This window comes from Lytechinus variegatus, chromosome 7 (assembly GCF_018143015.1).
Source record: "Lytechinus variegatus isolate NC3 chromosome 7, Lvar_3.0, whole genome shotgun sequence".
Lineage (NCBI taxonomy): Eukaryota > Metazoa > Echinodermata > Echinoidea > Temnopleuroida > Toxopneustidae > Lytechinus > Lytechinus variegatus.
In genome coordinates this window covers 22412639-22434311 of record NC_054746.1, presented here as the reverse complement: position 1 = coordinate 22434311, position 21673 = coordinate 22412639, and the positions used below count along the sequence as shown (strand labels likewise).

The following is a 21673-nucleotide window of genomic DNA, read 5'->3' as shown; positions in this document are numbered from 1 at the left end:
TCAATTGTTATGCTTTGTGTTATGGAGCCCTGATAAAACTGTTCAGGGGTCAATCAAAATCAAGATTTTAATAGTCATTACCAATGATGGCAATGATATCATTGTTTGGTAAATTCAATCTTACAGTCCCAGAAGTATAAAAATAGAATAAAAATACCAAGCATCACATCATGTTATATACATATACCTACAAGAAGCATATTTATTATTCTCGGGCTGTAGCTCACACATTTGTAAACATATTTTGAAACACAAAGGCCTGTATTCAGAAGTCAGGTTTTAACTTAGACTATGGTCTAACTCTGTTATGGGACTAAAATGGTAACTAAAATTATGGGAAGCCAAAAGTTCAAAAATTATGTTTATATTATTGTATATTTCTTATGTTTACAATTTTGTCTCATTTTGCTTTCATAAGGAAGAAAAATACTTCAGTTATCACTCCCAGGCAATTATGAACCATTTGGGTGTCATATGAGTTAATAAACTCAATGTGTACTGTTAGGGATTTGTGCTCCAATTGGCTCTCCATAGTTAAACCACAACTTTAAACCAGGGTTTAATTTTATAAACCAGAGTTCAGAATACGGGCCAAAATATTTCAGGCTGTCACAAGACATGAATAGCCTTATACATGTAGATATGCCAATAATGATTATAAGTAGGCCTACTAGTGATATGGCTAATGACCTTGTTCCAAGTAAAGGCATATTGAGGACATTACTGTAGAGATGTCCATGTACAATAGACTAACTATAGTATTGAATAAACTTTTGTCAAGTTTGATTTGTTCCCAAACAACCTTTCCTCTTGTATATTCATTGACAGAGCATCCAAGCAAAATTGAGCATTATTGACAAAATTAGGAATGGTATAAAAAAGCAAATTTGAATATTCATAATCAGGCAACAGATAGTTGAAATTCCCTAATTTTGCATTCTTGGGAAAGAAGACAGGCCTCCAATATCATATTTCTATGATAGTAATTTTGTTCTATTAATGGTAAAAATCTCTTTGAAGAGAGCAAGACAACATGTTTCATAAAGCTGTTTTAGCATAGACAAAACAATGTGATAATAAAATCAGAAAAGATGCCTCCCAGGATTACTCCTAAAAGATGATTCCACAAGCAGATCTTACTTGTAGGAATATATAAAGGGCTGTGTGATATAACACTGGAATATTGTGACTCAAATGATCACCTCTTACAATATTATGACTTTTAAAAATATGTTTCAGATACATAACTAAGAAATATAAAAACCCCAGATATTATTCCCATTTCCAACCAAATCAAACTCACAAGAGTCAAAGGGAAGTTTCATACCGGCAATAGGAAAGTGCCAACCACAACAAACTTCCTAATCCATTACAAATGCTTTAAATATTAACCTGAGCCTATTAAAGAAAACAGATGTGTGAGTGAACGGACAATTATCCATTGGGGACATATTGTTTTTATGTTACGAATGGGAATAATCAAATATGTGTAATTCACTCTGACAATGTACATATTAAGTAAGACTTGGAGACAACTATCCATTGCTTCATTATTTAGAAAGATTTTCTAACATCAACCAAGAAATCTTATAACTCAAAATGAATTTGATAAGAGGACAGGTATCGTTCAGCCTGATTTCAATTCTGATATTCTATCGAGCAGTTCTTGTAGTTTGGACTCTAATCCCTCAACAGGTTGACTTAGCTCGGCCCATGATGGTGGTGGAATCGTTTCATCATAATGCTCTTTCTGAAAATAAAACATAAAAGACGTTATACATAAGAGGAATTTCCTAAAATATGGATTGCATCCCCCGATGATCTTCCTGAAATGATTTTCCTCTGATTTCCTGTTCAAATCAAAGGTAGTAAGTCACTTAAACTACCATGGCTTGAACATTTCAGGGGATGAAGAATAGAGAGTAAATGGGGTATGGCATCCAAAACAAAAATGAATATAATTGCCAATAAATTGTAAGGCAAACCTGTATATATGGACTACTCAAAGATATGTTCTGATCTTTATTGGTAGGTGGTCTTTATGGCCTGGTTCCTTTTGACATATCGTCGCACGCACCACGAACCGTCCTCTCTGCGCACTTCAATGCAAAAGTTAGTTTTGCAGAAAACGCATTTAAAGAAAAGCTTTTTAAAACCAGCAATAAGTGCACCTACAAGGAGAGCAAATTATTTACCGGTGTCCTTGTTCGATAGTTCAGGTTCCAAAGTTTCATCCCGTATCTTTATATTTTCTTGAAGTGAATTATTTACGCCACAGTGGGCATCGTAACAGAGAGGACGGTTCGTGGAATAGATACAGTGCGCTATCGCGCCTCGCGAATTCACCACAAACCGTCCGCTCTGTTACGATGTCCATTGTAGCGTAAATAATTCACTTCAAGAAAATATAAAGATACGGGATGAAACTTTGGAACCTGAACTATGGAACAAAGATGCAGGTAAATAATTTGCTCTCCTTGTAGGTGCACTTATTGCTGGTTTTAAAAAAGCTTTTCTTTAAATGCGTTTTCTGCAAAACTAACTTTCGCATCGAAGTGCGCAGAGAGGACAGTTTGTGGTGCGTGCGACGATATGCATCAATAAGACACTATGTACATGGGAAACAGAAAACATGGCTTACAGACAGGTGCTCACTGAGGTGGATTTGAGTATATGATTCTTTGTTTTCATTCATTCATACATAAACATCTTTGAGATGAAAATAGATACACATTGAATTGAAAAAAATGAATGGGCTTGATATTCATGTATACCCAGCAGGATTGATTGAATATACTAAGCATTAACAACAGCCGGGGTAATATATAAGTGTGCCACTGAATTTAACTAGATAAAAAGACTCAATAAAATACTCTTCCAAATATCAGCTATTTGAAAAATTGAAAGTAGTAGTTCATCTCATCCCATAGCCAATCATTGATAACAAGTATTATGAGACAGGGCTCTGATTAATACTTAGAATGATAAATTTGAAGTAAAATGAGTGTAATACAAACCTTGATCTTTGAGATGATTGATTTGATCATAAGCTTAGCTGATGAGAGTAACTGGATGGCCTGTGGATTACTTGTCTTTTGCTTACTACAGTGCTCATAAGCTGAAAAAAATAAATATAGAAAAAACATCATAAATTGAATACAATCATCGGGTCAAGATCATACACCAATGCAGGGGGGGGGGGGAGTCATTGCTGGTTTGAAAAAAAATATGTACATAACAAATAAAAAGAAACATCATAAAAGGAAAGCAATTACTTTTTGGGTAATGGTCATGCACAACTGACTGGAAAGAAGCAAATGAAAAAGCTGAATATACATGTGATATAAACACTTTAATACATTGACTTAATTTGATATGATCAGGCATCATTCATTCAAAGGGGAAATATAAAAAGATGAATAAATTCTCAAACTACATGTATAAATGGGAAATAATTACTTGTTTGGATAAGGATACCGGTAGTGCTTACAGACAGGGAAAACTCCTTTAGGTGATTAAACTGAACAGTATGTCAAAATAAAATCCTAATTAATCTTTGTCTTCATCATGATCAGGTATAAAAGAAACTTTCTTCAAGAATTAAATAGTGAAACATCAAATATGATTAGAGGCAGGTTGTGGGAACAGATGCATTCAAACACGACAATGTCAATCCAAGTCCAAAACGTGCACTCCGATTGGTTGAAATTATTCTTCACACAATCATATTTTTTACTGTCAAGTCATAACATTCTTCTGATTCTGTTCTCACCTTCTGCAAGTTCTTGTGTTTGACCTATGACCTCTTTGACCTTGTCAACCTCTTTGTGCCACTGTTCATCCTGTGTGATTAGTCGGTGAGCCCTCTGTAAGCACTGAAGAGCCTGAAAGTTTAATCACCAAATTTTCGCAGTGATTATTTTCTATCACAATTCCTACAATTATAGGAAGTCATATTGCTTGATACAAGTTTTTTTTCTAACTAATTCTGTTGCCCATTCCAAGTTTGTACATTCTTTTGAAAATGAACAGGGATTGCCATGGCATTACATGCACGCGTGACTTGCTTCAATGCTCCTCTCATTAGCCTTGGATATTGACTGTGTCCTTATTAATTTTCCATTAAAAAAAGCTGCAATATGAAAATGAGTCCTTTTGAAAATAGCCTTGCCCTAAAAATACTCAAATATAAGGCCTGACTTGAGATTCACAATGAAATCACAATGATATAGATGAAAATATAACATATTTTTTACTTGAAGATATTGAGAGATTTGTTTCTCTGCGAAAAAAATGTATTCCAACAACAAAATGCAGTAATGTCAATAGTCTTCTCTTCAGGGTAGTGCTTACAAATTCTCCTCACACTTGTCATTGGATTTTATAAGACTACCATACACACTATGTATACTCAAGCTTCACTTGCTAGGAAGCATTCCAACCATTCACCATAGGACATGCTAACAATGTTGGGCAAACTACAATGCAACTGTCAATACCTGAATGATAATGTTTTATAAATATAATACTGCATTTATCCAGGATACAAGTGTAGAGATATAAGATCAGTGAAAGATATCCCAAAATCCCAAAAGAAACTATGTTTCTTTCTTGAAAGAAAGCACTATCCATTAAGTAAATGATAATCAATCTACAGAAAACAATTATTGGAAAAATCTCTCAAAATGTAGCTTAATTATTTTGTTTATAGATACGTTATTATTTAGGCAGAGCTGCCAACCTGAACAAGAACATTTCAGTATTTTTAAAGCTGAAAATCAGTATTTTGGCGAGGAAATCAGCAGTATTCTTCTCATTTTTCAGTACTAAATACTGAAAATCTGTACTACTTGGCAGCTCTGTTTAGGGTTTCTTGTAAATACAACCTTGTCCTAATTACTCACTTTGTCATTCTCTACAAGGTTTTCTGTCTGGCATCCCCCTAGTAGTTTCCCATACAGACTCCATACTATAGGATTAGCAGTCACCTGTGATGTGATCCTACCAAATAGCTCTAAGATTTTGGGTTTCAGTAAGCCAGCTGGAGGATCATGGGAAAATACACAATAAATTCATTTACTAATGACATTCTCCTGACATATAATAATAATAATAGCGGTATTTATAAAGTGCCTTTTGCCTGAGGATACAAAGCGCTGCTATTATTACCCCGGCTTTAGCTCGAGCTGCCATCACCGGCGCTCAGTGCATGCAAGGAATTAATCCTGCCGGGTACCCATTCACCTCACCTGGGTCGAGTGCAGCACATTGCGGATAAATTTCTTGCTGAAGGAAAACACGCCATGGTTAGGATTCGAACACATGACCCTCTGTTTGAAAGGCGAGAGTCAGAACCACTAGACCACGACGCACCCGCTATAAGCACTGACAAACAAGTATTCTGGGCTACATCTCATTCAAATGGTTTGGCACATAAGGACAATATTAAAATTCAAACAACGTACTGGGATCGACATAAATGAAATAATCTGAAAAATATCAGTTATCTAAACACATTCGCAGCATTTTACATTGTTGTATCTGCATGGTTTTACAAACATACACCATACATTTAGTATTACTTTGTACACAAAGACAGTTATCGGTTTTTGGACCACCTGTCTGTCTTTATGTTTTCATAGTTTACCAGAATAAAATCTGAAATTATAATATAGCTTTATGTATCCAAGGACTGACACCAAAATTTCAGAAAAATAAAACCACAATATGAATCATCAATTAAGCAGCACACAGTGGTCTCTGTCTCACAAAGGATCTGAAAATTTAGATTCCCTACCCGGTTCACCATGGCGATCCTTCATGTCTTCAAGCACTGCTCTCACCATGACCCCAAGAACTGCTTCATCAACATACTTCTCCTTTAGGTCAAGGAGACGTCCAAAAGCTCTGATGCTCTCTGCAAACTCACCAATATCAATGCTCACCTGATGGAGGGGGTGTAGGGAATATGGAGGTGGGGGGGGGGGTGGGATGGCAAAACAAGGTGTGATGAAAACAAGGAATGAGGTGATAGGAAAAATCATAGTTCAAACTTTAACTCTGATACAAAATATCTTGCTTTTGTCAATACCCCCTCTCTCTCTTTCTTCTCTCCCCCTCTTTCACTCTCTATTTTTTTTTCTATCATTCTCTCCTTCTCTTTCATCTTCTTTTCTTCCATTTTCTGAGGAGTGAGGTCATTACATTCCTCAACCAAGTCCAAGGCTGTCAGGTTTAAGCTCCCATGAGGAATTGTCATAAAGAGGTGCTGTTTATCATCCAAAGTGAAATTGACATTTGTGCTAAATTATTGCTATGTACATCCTTTTCTATTCACGTTATGGTATAAAAAGTATTAATCTCATGATCCCTGATCTGTAATGGCCGAAATAAGGCAAAGGAATGTCTTTGATGTGATTTGATTGTACTGCATATTTGGCTGGGTCCTAAGTACGAAGGTACTGTATGCTACAAGTATTTCCATTAGCCGTTACATTTGTTATAAAAAACAATATAAAAACGATGACTTTTACAGTCTGACAACATGAAACTAAATCTAGGAGTCATCATCATCCTCATCTAAGTACCTATTTTTATTCTTTTATCATTTATGAACTTATACAAACATGTTTCCGAGAATGGCAATACTACATGAGAAAGCACAAGCTATTAGGCTAATCTAACCTACAGTCCCATATACTTACTCCGAGAAAGTTGTCCCATATTTTCCAGTTTTCATAGTTGCATTTGAGAGCTTCTTGTAAGGTTCTGAAGGCTTTGGGTCTGTTTTAAAAACAAAATACAAATTGGTGTTGAGCAAAAGTGAGACACAGAATCAAGAGAGAAAGTGAAAGTTAAAGAAAGTGAAAGAAAAGGGGATTAAGTGAAAAAAAAGAAAGGAGAGACAGAGATAGACATAAATAGAGAAGGTAAAATTTGGGAGTAATATATACAGAGCCAGCCACAAAAGGACAGAAGACCAATCAAACAGATACACCCATACATAAACCCAATCTTTCAAATGAAAATATAGTAATTACATAGAGCACCAAGTATGAAACTTCTCTGCAAATCACACTATCAAAAGGCAAAGTAAAATTTAAAGTTCATCTGCACAACCCTTGTTTGAACTTATGTCCAACAAAACTGTTCATTTGATACTTCTTACCAGATACAGAAATAACTGGGCAGAGCTTCAATTATTGCTCTATGAAAGAAGGGCAGGGAATAAATAAATCTAAACACCTGAATTACAATTAACAATTCACACATACCTATTATGGGATTGTGACAGTATAAGCTCTACTTTTTTCAGGTATTACAAAACACCTTTTTGATTGGAATACATTGAGGAATGTGGTAATAAGTACTTAAAAGTACAGAACAAAAACTAAGAGATTTGTGAGATCTTTAACAGATGTTATGTGTAAACAGCGACCAGAAAGTACAGCATATTTATACCATATAATCTTATTAGAACAGTAAAGGCAAATTCAAGATTTCATACACCTATTCTAATTTAAAATTGTGATAGTGCGTTATTCCTTGACCACTTTTCATAAAACTTTCACAAAAATTATTTCAATATTTTTCCATGTGAAAGGTATAGAAGCATTTGGATTGTAATGTCTTTCAGAAATAATTCTTTAAGATGAAGAAACCAACAAGGATGAATAATTACTTGTCATTGAGCTTGATGAAGGCTGTTGCAAGATTATTCCAACACTGATAATCCTATAGAAATACAAAAACATACATCACAAGGTAAGAGCGAGAATGAAAAATAACAAGTAAACAGATAAGATGTGAGTTTCCTTGAAAAAAAAACACCCACACACACGCACATGCGTCCTCTCACAATGGAATCTGATTTTAGGCCACATTACAGAATACAAAATAAACATCTAATGTGCTATACATTCAATACAAGAGTTGAAGGTTGAAAAGTATAAAATTTTCATAGCTTGATCATATAATTTCCTATTCAAGAAATGTTTGAAAGCGTTAACATTGCACTAACACAGGCCCCTGTTACATTTGGCAATGCAACAGCAATGCTTAATGTCACAGCAACATCTTATTCACATCTTGGATCATCATTTGACATCATAGTCCAAAAGATGTGACTGAGTCTACTGTTAGTACTCTGTTCGCACTATGTTTCAGTGCAGCCGGTACGAGAGTTGAAAATTAGAACACAACTTCCACAGCAGTGCCACACATGCATAAAATGAGAGTAATTAGGTATCACTCCTCTCTAATAACTTCCTGGTTAAAACTCAACCTTGGGCTACATGCATTTTTATTGATTATAATAATAAGTCAGTTTCTTTTACAACCTTAATGGTTTTCATCATTCTAAACAAGACCTGTTCCCCGTCTTACAAAGAGTTACGATAGATCCAATCAATCATAACTCTGTGGAAATCCATCAGGTCATAATTTTTTCTACAAGAAATTTGCACAATGTCCTTTGTAAACAAAGAGAAGCACAGTGAATTTTCAAGAAAACAATGAATACATGAATATACATCGTAGTTAGAAAATATTTTGAACAAACAAGCATAATAGATGTTGACATTGCTGGCCGTCCATAGTTGTGATTGATCGGATCAATCGCAACTCTTTGTAAGATAGGGCCCAGGTTGCAGATCATCATGGAATTTATAGCATGTTTATTACTGTCAGCAACGTTAATTATTTGATTACTCACATCTGTTTCAAGCTGTACACATCGACGGTAAGCTTTAATGGCTATCTCATACTTCTCACTCTGGAACGCACAATAGCCAAGACTGAACCAGGTACTATACTGTATCAATAGCACAAAAATATATAGCAAATATAATACAACTATTAATCAGTTTGATTTTTATATTGTATCAAAAAATTAAGGACTAGGTGTCAATTGATATGATTCATTAGGTAAATTTAAGTAAGAACTGTGGATGAAAGTGAAAAACATTTGCAAATAATCTAAGCATTAACAACCCTGTTGTATATTCAAGTGATTTAAAAATCTTGAATAATACCAAATATGGCCTTAGGTGATTTCAAGTCTGGGGTTGGAAGTACAATTTAGATTGCATTTCCTAGTTCCAAAACCCATTCTGACTTTAAACAAATTATCCAAATCACACTATTGATAGCTCAATACCTAGTAAGTGACTTTTCATGACCATCTTCGTTTTATGTTAGGTGTTATACTCGTGTAAAAATTGACCTAAAACTACCCCACTCATTGGTCAACCAAGGTATTGTGGCTGGTTTTTACTTTGCCTTGCATCCAACACCAAATTCAACACCATACTTGAAATTTACCAACGTCCTTATCAGTTCCGGGTATGCATTGAGCAGTGAAGAAAGAACAATAAAGCAAATAATATCATGGCATGAGAATAGAAAAAGAGATGGACCTGCATGACAAGAGATAAATTTACGCAGTCCACACATACCTGCAGATAGTTCCTTTCTAATGACAGCTCTAAACACTCTATTGCTTTGGGGAATTCCTCTTCATGAAGGTAGAGAGTACCCAGTGAACTCATTGCTCTTGCTGACTTTTGACCGGACACCTCCCATGCCTTCTCGTAATACTTCTTCTCCAGCGTCACGTCCCCTAAGAGGCACCACATGAGGGCTGTCTCCTTCTTAGCCAGCTCATGCTCGATTATGTGGATGGCCTGTACCAATATATTCAAATGTCAATGATTTAATGACATATTACGAGTGAATCTGTAAAAGTAAGAAATAAGATTTGTGCATCTGTATAGTTTGTGATGCAACTTTGAAATAACAAGATACCAAAATTCACTCTTGACTGACCAATCGTGACATAGTAGCTTGTATCATATTTTACAATATCAAAGTGTGAACTAAATCAATTTTAGAAATGGCATTTAATATGCAGTATTTCTTAAAGCCCTCTACTCCTAATGCTTTGGTTAAGTATCAGCAATGTGAATTATGCTCATCTAACATTCACATATTACATAAGAATGTTTTTTCAGCGGTTACATATAAAATTTGCCATCTAGCACCCCCCTCTCATGTTTTTAGTTTAATTAAAAAATACCTCTTTGAGCACTTATTTTACATTTTTAATAGTTGGGTATTAGAAAGCTACAGACAGTGAGTTTTTATCTTTAAATTTTAATCCATTCCAAACTTGAGAAGGGGTTTTATATAAACAAGAAAAAAAATACACACATATTTTATTTTGATTGGGCATACAATAAAAATGAATTTCAATGTAAAATAAAAACTTATGCAATAACACACGTTTTAAAAATATATCCTTCTCATCATGACTGTTTTGTGGAATACACATTAATATATAGACTAGTAAATAGTAATGAATTTGAATAGTGACATGCACTTTTGGGGAATAGAACAAAACCAAAAGATAGGCTAGAAAAACTGAGAGACAGAAAGACAGAGAGGGAGAGTAAGGGAGGGGGGAAATGGGAGAAAGAAATGGTAAAAGTGGAAGAAGCATACCTTTTCAGGCTGCTTCATGATCTTGTAGCATTTCACTACATCTTCAAATAGCTCTAGTCTGATATAGACCTCTAAGGCATCACTCACACAGCCTATGCTAACGAGCAATCCTGCTAGCTCACCCTAAATATAAAACAAATACATTACAACAATATTAGAAGTCTATGAATTGATAGATGGCAGGAGGAACAATCTTTTCATTCTAATGTCCCAATTTATAAAAAAATGGTTATTATAAGAAATGCAAAATTTTTATACCAAGTTTACGATCAGCTAATCAAATTGAATGATTTCAGTAGCTTTAAACTGTTATTGCAAATTTGTTATAACAAGTTTTATGAAACAAGGTCCTTATCAGAGATGACAAGGAAATTTCTTTGATAATGAAATCCTTGTGAAGTATACCTGAGAAGAATATTTATTCATTTATTTATACATTTATATGAAAATCAACAGCAAATTTGTACAAGACAAATAAAAACAGTTAAACACATAAAATAAATTACATGGATGGACACATCACATGGAAATATGAATAAATGTGCATACAGATGGATAGAGACAGAATGATGCAAAGATTCAAAAATGAAACAATGCTAGATAAAAAAAAATTGAATGACTGAATTCTGTGATGATTTTATCCACTATTTTGGTAGCTGAAATAATGACACAACAGTTATTGGTAGCGTATATTAATGCATGTATCAGCTCCATGCATATCACAATACATTGTACACATGTACTAGTATCTGCTCATTCTGACTCAAAACAGTCAGAGAATTGAACGCCATTGGTGCTGCTATTCAGATACTACAAATTCATTTCTAGACAATTAATCATGTTATACCTCTAATGCCCATTTAGGAGGTAGGTTGACAGCATAGAAGAGTTTTAACCTCTCTCTTACAGGACAAGTTGTACTCAGAATTTGATCCACCAGAACCTGAATAAGGAATCAATACAAAATTACCATTACTCAATATATTACAAATATTGCGCAAATAAGACAGGAACGTTATGACAGTATGTTTCCATGTATCTTTTGCATTTTGATTTTTCATTTGTAAGTGGATACAAACACAAATATCAAGTCTATGCAATATAATCTCATAAGTACTCTACAATCAATACACACTTATGGCAAGATATTCAGCCCACTTCTTTCAGAGTAATTTCACCCTGTCCTGTTGAGTAAGTGATTCATCCTCTCCCTCGAATAAAAGCTGTAATGGGCATCCATTTCTTTATGTTAAAGCTAAACATTTATAATTATGACATTACTTTGTGTAATGATCTACCATTCAAGATATATATTTGCATATAATGTCATGATTTTATAGATTTTTAAGAATATAAATGGAAATTAATATATTATTACGAGTTTTTCCCTTGGTGCCTCTATGAAAACATATAGGTGGCACATTTGTATGTATATGTCATCATAAAAAAAAATATATTTATTATAGAGCAAAACTTTTGAAAATTATCATTTTGTGTTGGTGTACCACTTTAAAAATTTATCACTTTCATATTGTGTTTAAATTTCACGAATTTGTTTTTCTGATTTTTCTTCTTTCTTTTTAAACAATTTTAAAACTTTTGGTTTACATTTTCTCACGTCTTTCCCTAAATTCATTGTAATTTTACGACGAGTTTAATATAAAACTGGCCCACATCACCTGCATTTGCATCATAGCACGTTCCACAGTCCTTCCTTTGTCCTTCTCAAGCAAACATCTGAGTCTCAATGACAGGGTTTGTATTATCCACATCTGAGGTTGTCTCAGCAAACCCTTTTAAATCAGATTAAAATGAACTGTCAATAAATGTTCACATTCTTTTAAAAGAATGCAAGTATGCTTGATTGCTGTATGTTTCACAAAAAACGAAAATACTGCTATCATCTCTGTTGGGGTATAAATTTGATATGTCTAAGGCAATTTCATAAAAATATAAATCAAATGCAATCTTTAATATTATTATCATATATATGATGTATTATTGTAACTGTTGGTCACAAATTGATTTTATCGATAGGAAATCAATGTTTTCATTCAGGATTCATATATACAACTTATTAATCTTATTAATCGAAAGATCAAAAGTAAGATGGACAAGGAATAGCATAAGAATACTTCAATAATACAAATAATATCACTGGTGGGGATTACTACTTCTGTACTACCATGATGGCCTTATTCACAAAAGAAAACATTCATATGACAACAAAATATTATCTTAATTGACCCAAACTGACCTTTGACCTTGATCATGTGACCTGATACTTAGGTAGGATTTTCAGTGATACATCAACACCCTTATGTCCAAGTTTCATGAACTACATGTAGGTCCATGTGCTTTCTATTAAGTCGATGACATTTCAAAAACTTAACCTTGGTTAAGATTCTAATGTTGACGACGCTGCCTACGCCTCTGCCGTCAGAAAATAAGCGCCTATAGTCTCGCTCTGCTATCATATGCAGGTGATACAAAAAATTGTGTGATGCACTTCTTCATTCCAACAATTACGCGTGTACAAAGCCTCATGGGAAGTAGTTTGTGTATTGATGAACCGACCAACTGCCTTACTGTATTCTTGGAGACCATCTTCAACAAGAATCATCAGATTCAATTACTACTTACCACTGCATATGACATCAACTCTTCAGACACAAGTAGATCCTTTGGTCTTGATCGCTTGTGTTCCATACTGCAATACATTTGAAAAGAAAATAAAATATACTTCACTGATGGAAAAATTCTATCCCTGATGTGGATTGCAAAAATTATCCCTTTCAGAAAGATAATTACTTAGTTATGGTTGCAAATCTTTTGAAATCTGGATATGCAATATTAAGATGACTCATACTTTATCTACGAATGGGTATGAAAGCACAAGTAAAAGGTATGAAACATTGCAGCGGAAAAGTTACAAGAATTCAGCTATAGTTAGTTGACTGGCAAATTAACATATGATTCTTATTTGTACATGAACAAAATCAATTAAACATCACAAACAAAATCCAATCTCCAATTTACAAAAAAGAAGTGTTTTTTTATATTCAACATGACTGATGGCATTAAGCTTGATCATATAACTTAATAACATCATCTTAGTAACATTGAATGAAAATATCCAATAGACCAGAATGCATTTGGTAAATGTGCCCTCTCAGTATCGAAGCCATCAGAAAACCGATGCAGGTAATACAGAAATTACAAGGGCAGCAAAGCAAATGATATAGGCACTCAAGGCAAATGAATTGTTGTCTTTGGCTAGCGTAAGGGCTGTTTTGTAACGTATAGCGGAGTGAAAATTAATTTATCACAGTATTCATTTCAAAAGAGAATCATCATATTTACTAATCTTACCAAACCCCAAGGACGATTGCTTGTTCTAGGCTCGTTAGAGGAGGGAGATCTCCATCAGTCTCTTCTTTAAACTTGATGGCATTCAATACCGTATCATCATCAAGATTCAAATCCTGGAGTAAAAAAAAAACGATTTCACACAAATAATCAGTAAAAGCATTTAATGTGAATAAATCATAGAGCAGTAGAAATACAGATATGTCTTCAGTTCAAATTTCCTAATCAACACTTCCATTTATCCATTATAATGAGAAAAAAATTGAAAATCAGACTTGCAAGATGTTAAAAAGTTTATACATAGTGAAAGTGTCTGATTTCTTCAAATTTGACATACATCATCAATGTATCAATATGCATCTGTAAAGCACCCTTCAACATCAAGAGGTAACTCAACCTGCATTAAAACCACTATTAGTGTTACCATATATTACAGTAATCATGATGATGATGATGATAATAATGATAATAATAACAGGCAATTATAAAGCGCTATCTATCTAGAAATAATCTATGACAGGCTCAAACCACAATTCCCAGTGACTAATTTAGTTTTTTTCTCATCAGCCAATTTGTAGTTCTTAAAGGACAAGTCCACCCCAACAAAAAATTGATTTGAATAAAAAGAGAAAAATTCAACAAGCACATCACTGAAAATTTCATCAAAATCGGATGTAAAATAAGAAAGTTATGGAATTTTAAAGTTTCGCTTATTTTCAACAAAATAGTTATATGAACGAGCCAGTTACATCCAAATGAGAGAGTTGGTGACATCACTCACTCACTATTTCTTTTGTATTTTATCATATGAAATATTTTGATTTTCTCGTCATTGTCATGTAAAATGAAGTTTCATTCCTCCCTAAACACGTGGAATTCCATTATTCTAACATTTTGTGCTTCAGGCAAGGAGGTCCTAATTGTCAAATTCGAATATTGTATAAGGTAATTCAAACAATAAAAAACAAAAGAAATAGTGAGTGAGTGACATCATCGACTCTCTCATTTGGATATAACTGGCTCGTTCATATAACTATCTTGTTGAAAATAAGCGAAACTTTGAAATGTCATAACTTTCTTATTTTACATCCGATTTTGATGAAATTTTCAGGATTGTGCTTGTCTGATTTTTCTCTACTGATTCAAATCAACATTTTTCTGAGGTGGACTTGACTTTTAAAAAGATTTTTATTGGAACATTTCATTAGTGGCCATTTGTCACCGAAAAGGCTTTTATTTGAGCATTTCATCAGTGGCCATTTGTAACTAATTACATACCTTTGGCAACCATTCTGTGGTAGAAGGTAATGATTGTGATACTGATTCTCTATCTCTTTCATCATCTCTTGTCACTTTAAGAATAAGCTGAGGTTTATCATCAACCTGGAATCGAGTTCTCTTCCCGAGGGCACCTACAATCACAGCAAAAAAAAAGGTTATAACTCCCTAATTAAAAAATGAATAACTAAATAAAATAAATATTTGTAATGATATCTTTTCTACAGCTGATTCAAATTTATTTCCTTCTTGCTCTTTAGTAAATAATATTACATATTTTGTTATGCTTTTATGAAAAAAATCATGAAGAATATAATTAAGATAAACTTTAAAAACCATAACATTATATTTATGCAAGCACACTTTCCCAGAAAAAGCGAAAAATATTTGATTTTTCAAACCTATCCTTAAATCCGGTTTATATATATACTTTTTTTTTTGGGGGGGGACAAATATGAAAAATTCAGAATGTATTTCTTTCTCTTATTCTATTGTCTGGTATCACCATTTAATGTAATGTTTTATTGATAAACTCATGAAAAAAAGTTAAAAACAGAAAATGTTAGCACTGGACAAGACAATAGTATGCATAAATTGTAGATATAAATGACATATAATAAATAAACCATACAAGTTTTATACCTAATTGACACTAACATTCATGTACATTAAAATGTATTTACATTTGTTTCTATTTCACAATCAATTTTAAATGTGTAACTCACCTGTCAGTCCCACTTCTATTCCAGCCAGCTTTTTGGCATTTGCAATGTATTCAGTTCCCTTCTTGTATTCATAGTAATAGGTAAAGATATAACTACATTCCAGATGAAACATGAGAGGAATAGAGAAGTCTGGTTCAGGAGACATCAGTATCTCATCTTCTTGGACTAATTTAAATCAACAAAAATAGAAATAAATCACTTCGTTGGAACAATATTGCAATATATAACGCATGTTTTACTGAAGAAGCGTACATTACATTCCATTCAGTTTTAACAGGAATTATTATAAAAAAAAATTTTTTTTCACACTTCTAAAGTTTGATATGTTCATACTTCTGCCAGATAGTTGCAATTATACCCCTCTTCATTTTTGGGGGGGGGGGGACGGTGTAGTAATGAGTATGATAGAATTTTTAAAAATAAAATTTAAACATATTTGTGATCATATTTCACGGTACATTTTGTGAAATATTGTCACAAAAAGAATTTGGTCCTTCAGATGATGAGTGGTTGTGTTCAGAAAGGGTTTCCAGATGGCCTTTAACACAGAATATGGTACAGAGGAATTTGAAGAACTGAAAAAAAAACAATTTTCAGGGTTGATAAATACTCATTGCATTGTTAGTCAACATCCTTAATTTCATTGGATTTCCTAAAATAACTGACTGATTTGGCTTCTACATGCAATATCTACAAAAAGTTTATAACTTATTCAACTTATTTTTATTGTTAAGCTGGTTCGCAAATTTTCAAGTAAATTTTTACCAATAGTGCACCAAATCCCACAACATCAGCTCTACAAATCTGTGCCTCTATTTGCCATTGATGAAAACATACTTACTTGAATTGATTAATGGTAATATGAGACTGAAGAGTTGAGGTGATCTCTCATCTAAGAGTTGTTGCTGTACCCATAGGCATCGTAACCTCCACCAATCTGCTGTCTAAAAAATAATAATAACCCAAATAGAAAACTAATTATGAAAGATACCTTACATTATACAGATAAGTACAAATATCAAAATGATCATTGTCTGTTCTAATTAAATATCACAGAAATTTCAATGTTCATATTTCCAGTAGTTTACTCCAATGGAAATTATATGTAGAGGTGATAAACAAAGGATTGGTTACAATTGCACCGTGCTTTGAATTAAGAAGAAATGATTAAACTAAATGCTTCTATTTACCAGAAATTATTAATCTAATGGAAATTAAATGTTGTAATGATAATAACATTACTCACCTTACAAAGGGCAACATGATCACTACATTCTATAAAAACACATCGTGCAATAAGAAGTAGTTCCGGCAAGCAAACTAAAGGATATATTGAACAATCGTCAGGACAGAGGGCAGATTTGGCTATGTCCCGTATGTCTTTATCCTGTGGAAAGTTTTAAAAAAGAAAAGTTTAAAAAAAGCAAGAAAAGGTAAATGATTTTACATCATGAGACATAAACATATATTTACAGTGTAGATGTATATTTACTCATTTCTTCTGAAAAATTGAAAGAATCAAAACAAATGGGTAATGAATCTTAAAGAGATGGTGTAATTCATTATTTTCATTTAAGAGGCAAAAATTATTTAATCATTAATACATCAGATTCTGGCTTGCTAGCACATAATTTAAACACTGTCTCTAGTCCTTGGGGAGCATTCCTACAAAAGTTTCATAACTCAATTGGCATGCATATTATATTGGCCTTTATATCATCCAAAGGTAGAACACCTTCTCTCTAATGTTTAATATCAGGGCAGTTATTTACCTCCACAGTGAGAAGGTGAACTGTACCAGCCGTACATTACATCGATAATCAAAGTACCAGCACAAAAAAAATGCTTATTTAAATTTGTGATTTACCTTCTGCTGAACATGAAGATTTTCTGACAGAAGATTTATTACAGGTTTGCCTGTCAATGGTCCGGTCCAATTATTTTGAACAAACAGCTGCAAACTCGAGATACCCACACATGCTACTAAGAACTGCCTGCAAGTTTGAAGAAAAAGTAGGGGTATGTCCTTGAATGAATTCAGTCTATTCAGAAATATCAAACATCGGAAATCACTTAAGGTTCAAATAAAAACCCGAGAGATAAGGAACAATCATATGGCATTGTTTAATGGGTACAGTCCATTTATTGGTTTTAATAGAAAGCTAAGCCATCAAACCATAACTGATTACTGATTATTTTTTTAATGTAAAACAACTCAGACATAGCTCCTTACAGTTTGCATTATTTATAAAGACAGTGAATGAGACTCTGTCCAAATGAGAGTGTTGATCCTGTAACTAGCCACCTTTCAGTTTCTTTTCTGTTCCAAGAAGGGATGAATTAATGTTATTGAAAGTTAGCAAAAATTATTCTGACAAAATGAGAGGTACATGTACTTTTTCTCTTCCTAGCGTAGAATCAACAATACCTGAACTATTAATACAAAAAGAAATCATTCACTATCTAGAAAAGGTGACCAAAAAAAATAAGTTTACTAAGTCTGAGAATGAACTTTACTGTCTGACCTAAAGGACTGCAATTATTTTCAGCTGAATAATTCATGATTTTAAGTCAAGACAAAACTAACATATGGCTTTAAAACATGGTTTGACCCCTTATGGAAATTGTCCTTACAACAACTTTTTTTTAGAAGAGAGATTTATTGTATACTGGTATATCACTTTTTTTACTGGCCCAACCTGTTGATGTTGAATCAATATAGATACCAAGTTTTTCAAGTTTTTTACAGGTCCGAACCTAAAATCTACTGGCCCCCCAAATAAAGAAAAACATAAAAAACATCTTGAGTTTATTTTGCCGTCTTTTATTGGTCATATTGCCCACCCCCCCCCAAAAAAAAAAAGTAAACACAACATAATTCATGAGAGCCATCTCTCAATTTCGGATAGCCATTTTCATAATTTACAAAATAGGAGAAAATATCACTTATATCAGTTAGATACAGTTTTACTGGTCATGTTGGACCAGTAAATCTGGCCATTTCTGAAAAGTTACTGGCCCTACAGCAATTTTTACTGGTCTGGGACCTTCGGACCAGTGCCAGTGTCACGCGCTAATATATGTATGAACAAATGCATTATTTCAGATACATTTAAAAGAAATTGTAGATTATAACATCATTAGCCTAATCATTGATGTAGTATCTGGATATCAACAAACCTGAAAACTTTTTCCCTCGGCTGTTCGCGTTGCCCCACAAAATCTGTGACATTTCTTGAAATCTGCTGTGTAACATCTTGGTGGGGAGTTCTGGCAAGGATCTGACCGGTGATGACTGAAGTAATCACCTGCTCGTAATTGCCAGTCACGAATGATAACAGGAACTTACTTACTTCTGCAATGAAAATAGGTCCATTTATCATCAATACAAATCAATGTTTGAATGCTCAACAATGTTTAACATGAATTGAGTTTTTATTAACTTTTTATAGATCAATGTACAAAATCCAAAAGAAAAAAGAACAAGCAGCAGTATTAACTCTCTTGTTTCATAATCCTGATCAAACTGTTTATGTTTTGCATATACCTCTTTAAATTTAAGATTTTTTTTCATTTTGTACCATTGGCCAATTAATAAATTAGATATCTACAAATATATGTGATAAATCTAATTTAGATTGAAATACAAGTGTTAAACACATGCTAATTGGTGTTATGAACATAATACTATGCTTGGTATGATTTCTGGATTAATAGAGCGGATCTTTCTTAAAGGTGAATCCAGCCTTGGCCATAAAATGTTGTGTCGGGAAGGAGAAAAATAAATTTAACAGAATGGTGAAAGTTTGAAAGAAATTGGACAAGAAATAAGAAAGTTATAGCTGCTTTAAAATTGAGATCACTAATACTATGTAGATTTCAAATTGGCAACTCACTAAGTAAATTATGACAAGGGGCAAGGACAACTTTCTCATAGGCCATGTACTTTATTATCAGGGATTTGTGGTTTTCTCCTAAGTACCCATTCCCCTGGGGCAGGAATCTAAATATAACCCAGGTAGTTTATTGTTTTATGTCCTCATGAAAGAAAAATATAATTTGAAATAAAACTTTTGGAAAAAATGACATTTTAGCCAAAATATGTATTGGAGTACATGGAGGAATAGTCCTTGCCTTACATCACTATGACATCCCATATGCAGCCAATTTGAAGTCTCCATGGGTATAGTGATTACCAATATTTACAACTTTTAAAAATTCATAACTTTCTTGTTGTTTGTCCAATATTGTTCAAACTTTCACCTATCAACCTGTCTGATTTTTCTTTTCCTTATAAAAACAATTTTTTATTTGGGTTGGATTCCCCTTTAAAGGTCAAGTCCATCCCACAAAAATATAGAGAAAAATAAAAAAAGCATATCGCTGAAAATTTCATCAAAATCTGATGTAAAATAAGAAAGTTACAATTGAAAGTTTTGCTTATTTTTCACAAAACAGTTTAATATATGCACAACTCAGTGACATGCAGATGAGAGAATCGATGATGTATGCCTTACCAGTGTAACTTTGTTTCAGGTGTTTACTGGAGGGGATTAATTTTTTATTTAATTACAATCTCTCTTTGAATACAATTCAACTTATATTTGAAGGTTGTTCCATTGTTTCTGAAAAGATCACTATGATGATCTTGAAAGGATACCACACTTCCCCTTAAAAAAATGATTTGCATAAGAGATAGAGCAAACAAGCCCCCCCCCCCCCGAAATAATGTTTTTGGCATTATTTCATCTGAAATTAGAGAGTCATAGGCATTTTGAAATTGCCCTTAATTATTCACCAAATAGGCAAATTACATAATTACATGTAATATTACATGGTAATATAATTTTCACTCAGCCACTATTTCCATTATTAATTATGATAACATTTTTATGATTCATACATCCATCCAGGTTTCAATATGGGATTTGTCTTCATGGTACATCTACAACAACCGCAACCATAGCAATGGCAATTCCACATATTTTCAGGGAGCTACTGTGATAGCTCATAGCTAGGTGGTTGAACTGAAGACATTGGTTCCCTAACTTAGGCTTTTGGAAGTTTTGGTACTTGGTGAAATTCCTAAACAAAATTTAAGAATTAACTTAATTATGTCCAATTACAACTTTATCTCAATAAATATATATATCTTGTTATGGACTTCCTTCCCAATTATTTAAGGAATTCATGGAATTTGGATAACCAGCATGACCAGGACGATCATTACCCTCTTTGTCCAGATCGAAGTCATTAGGGACAAATTCCCTTATCCATTCTTCACAGAGCTCCAACTCACTGTCCTCCACCAACTCCCCGATGTTTTCGTTTTCGAGTGATTGCGCAATCCTTTTCTCTATTCGCCACACACACGGGAACTCATGCGACATCGACATTTTTTATAGCTTAGCCTTAGCTCACTTATAGGATCACTTTTTTCAAACAAAGATAAATGTCTCAAAAAATGTTGGCTGAATAACTCACGAAACTCAAAATTCGATATAATCAATGATCTATCACTGAAAATATCTGAAATTAATGAAGCCAGGATTCAATGAAAAACACAGGCAGCGTGTTGATGCTATGGGCGCTGCCATATTGTCTGCACAAAAAAATACTGCCATCAACGAGCTGTCTGTATATAGTTTGTGTTTCACTAAATATGTTATTCCTCCGCGTATATTAAAGTATTAAATCAATAATAAAATCGGTTAATTATGCATTGTTTTATTACAACAGTCCTTTGAATATTGTTTTTCAGATTTCTTTTAGCTCAGAATTCCTCAATAATTGAGCCTTGA

General features: G+C 33.4%; 1 protein-coding gene across 1 annotated transcript; it reads right to left on the bottom strand.

Moving 5' to 3' along the window:
* Nucleotides 1-996: 996 nt before the first annotated feature.
* Nucleotides 997-21499, bottom strand: LOC121418767 (tetratricopeptide repeat protein 27-like). Its single transcript, XM_041612866.1, has 21 exons — nucleotides 21103-21499; nucleotides 19053-19227; nucleotides 17740-17866; nucleotides 17119-17259; nucleotides 16714-16816; nucleotides 15873-16037; nucleotides 15148-15281; nucleotides 13873-13985; nucleotides 13144-13210; nucleotides 12180-12293; nucleotides 11348-11443; nucleotides 10501-10623; nucleotides 9456-9683; nucleotides 8714-8812; nucleotides 7682-7734; nucleotides 6705-6783; nucleotides 5798-5945; nucleotides 4905-5041; nucleotides 3773-3884; nucleotides 3018-3118; nucleotides 997-1750 (listed from the first exon to the last, which is right to left on the bottom strand). Exons 1-21 carry the CDS (start codon nucleotides 21266-21268, stop codon nucleotides 1628-1630), a joined length of 2604 nt encoding a protein of 867 aa, XP_041468800.1. The 5' UTR covers nucleotides 21269-21499; the 3' UTR covers nucleotides 997-1627.
* Between the last annotated feature and the right edge of the window lie 174 nt (nucleotides 21500-21673).

Excerpts from the sequence above, each read along its gene's own strand:
- LOC121418767 (XM_041612866.1), bottom strand. The coding sequence starts at position 21,268 with ATGTCGATGTCGCATGAGTTCCCGTGTGTGTGGCGAATAGAGAAAAGG. Across the intron at positions 16,038-16,713 it reads ATTACCATTAATCAATTCAA|TCCAAGAAGATGAGATACTG; the intron begins GTAAGTATGTTT and ends GATTTAAATTAG. Across the intron at positions 3,885-4,904 it reads ACCTTGTAGAGAATGACAAA|GCTCTTCAGTGCTTACAGAG; the intron begins GTGAGTAATTAG and ends TTAAACTTTCAG.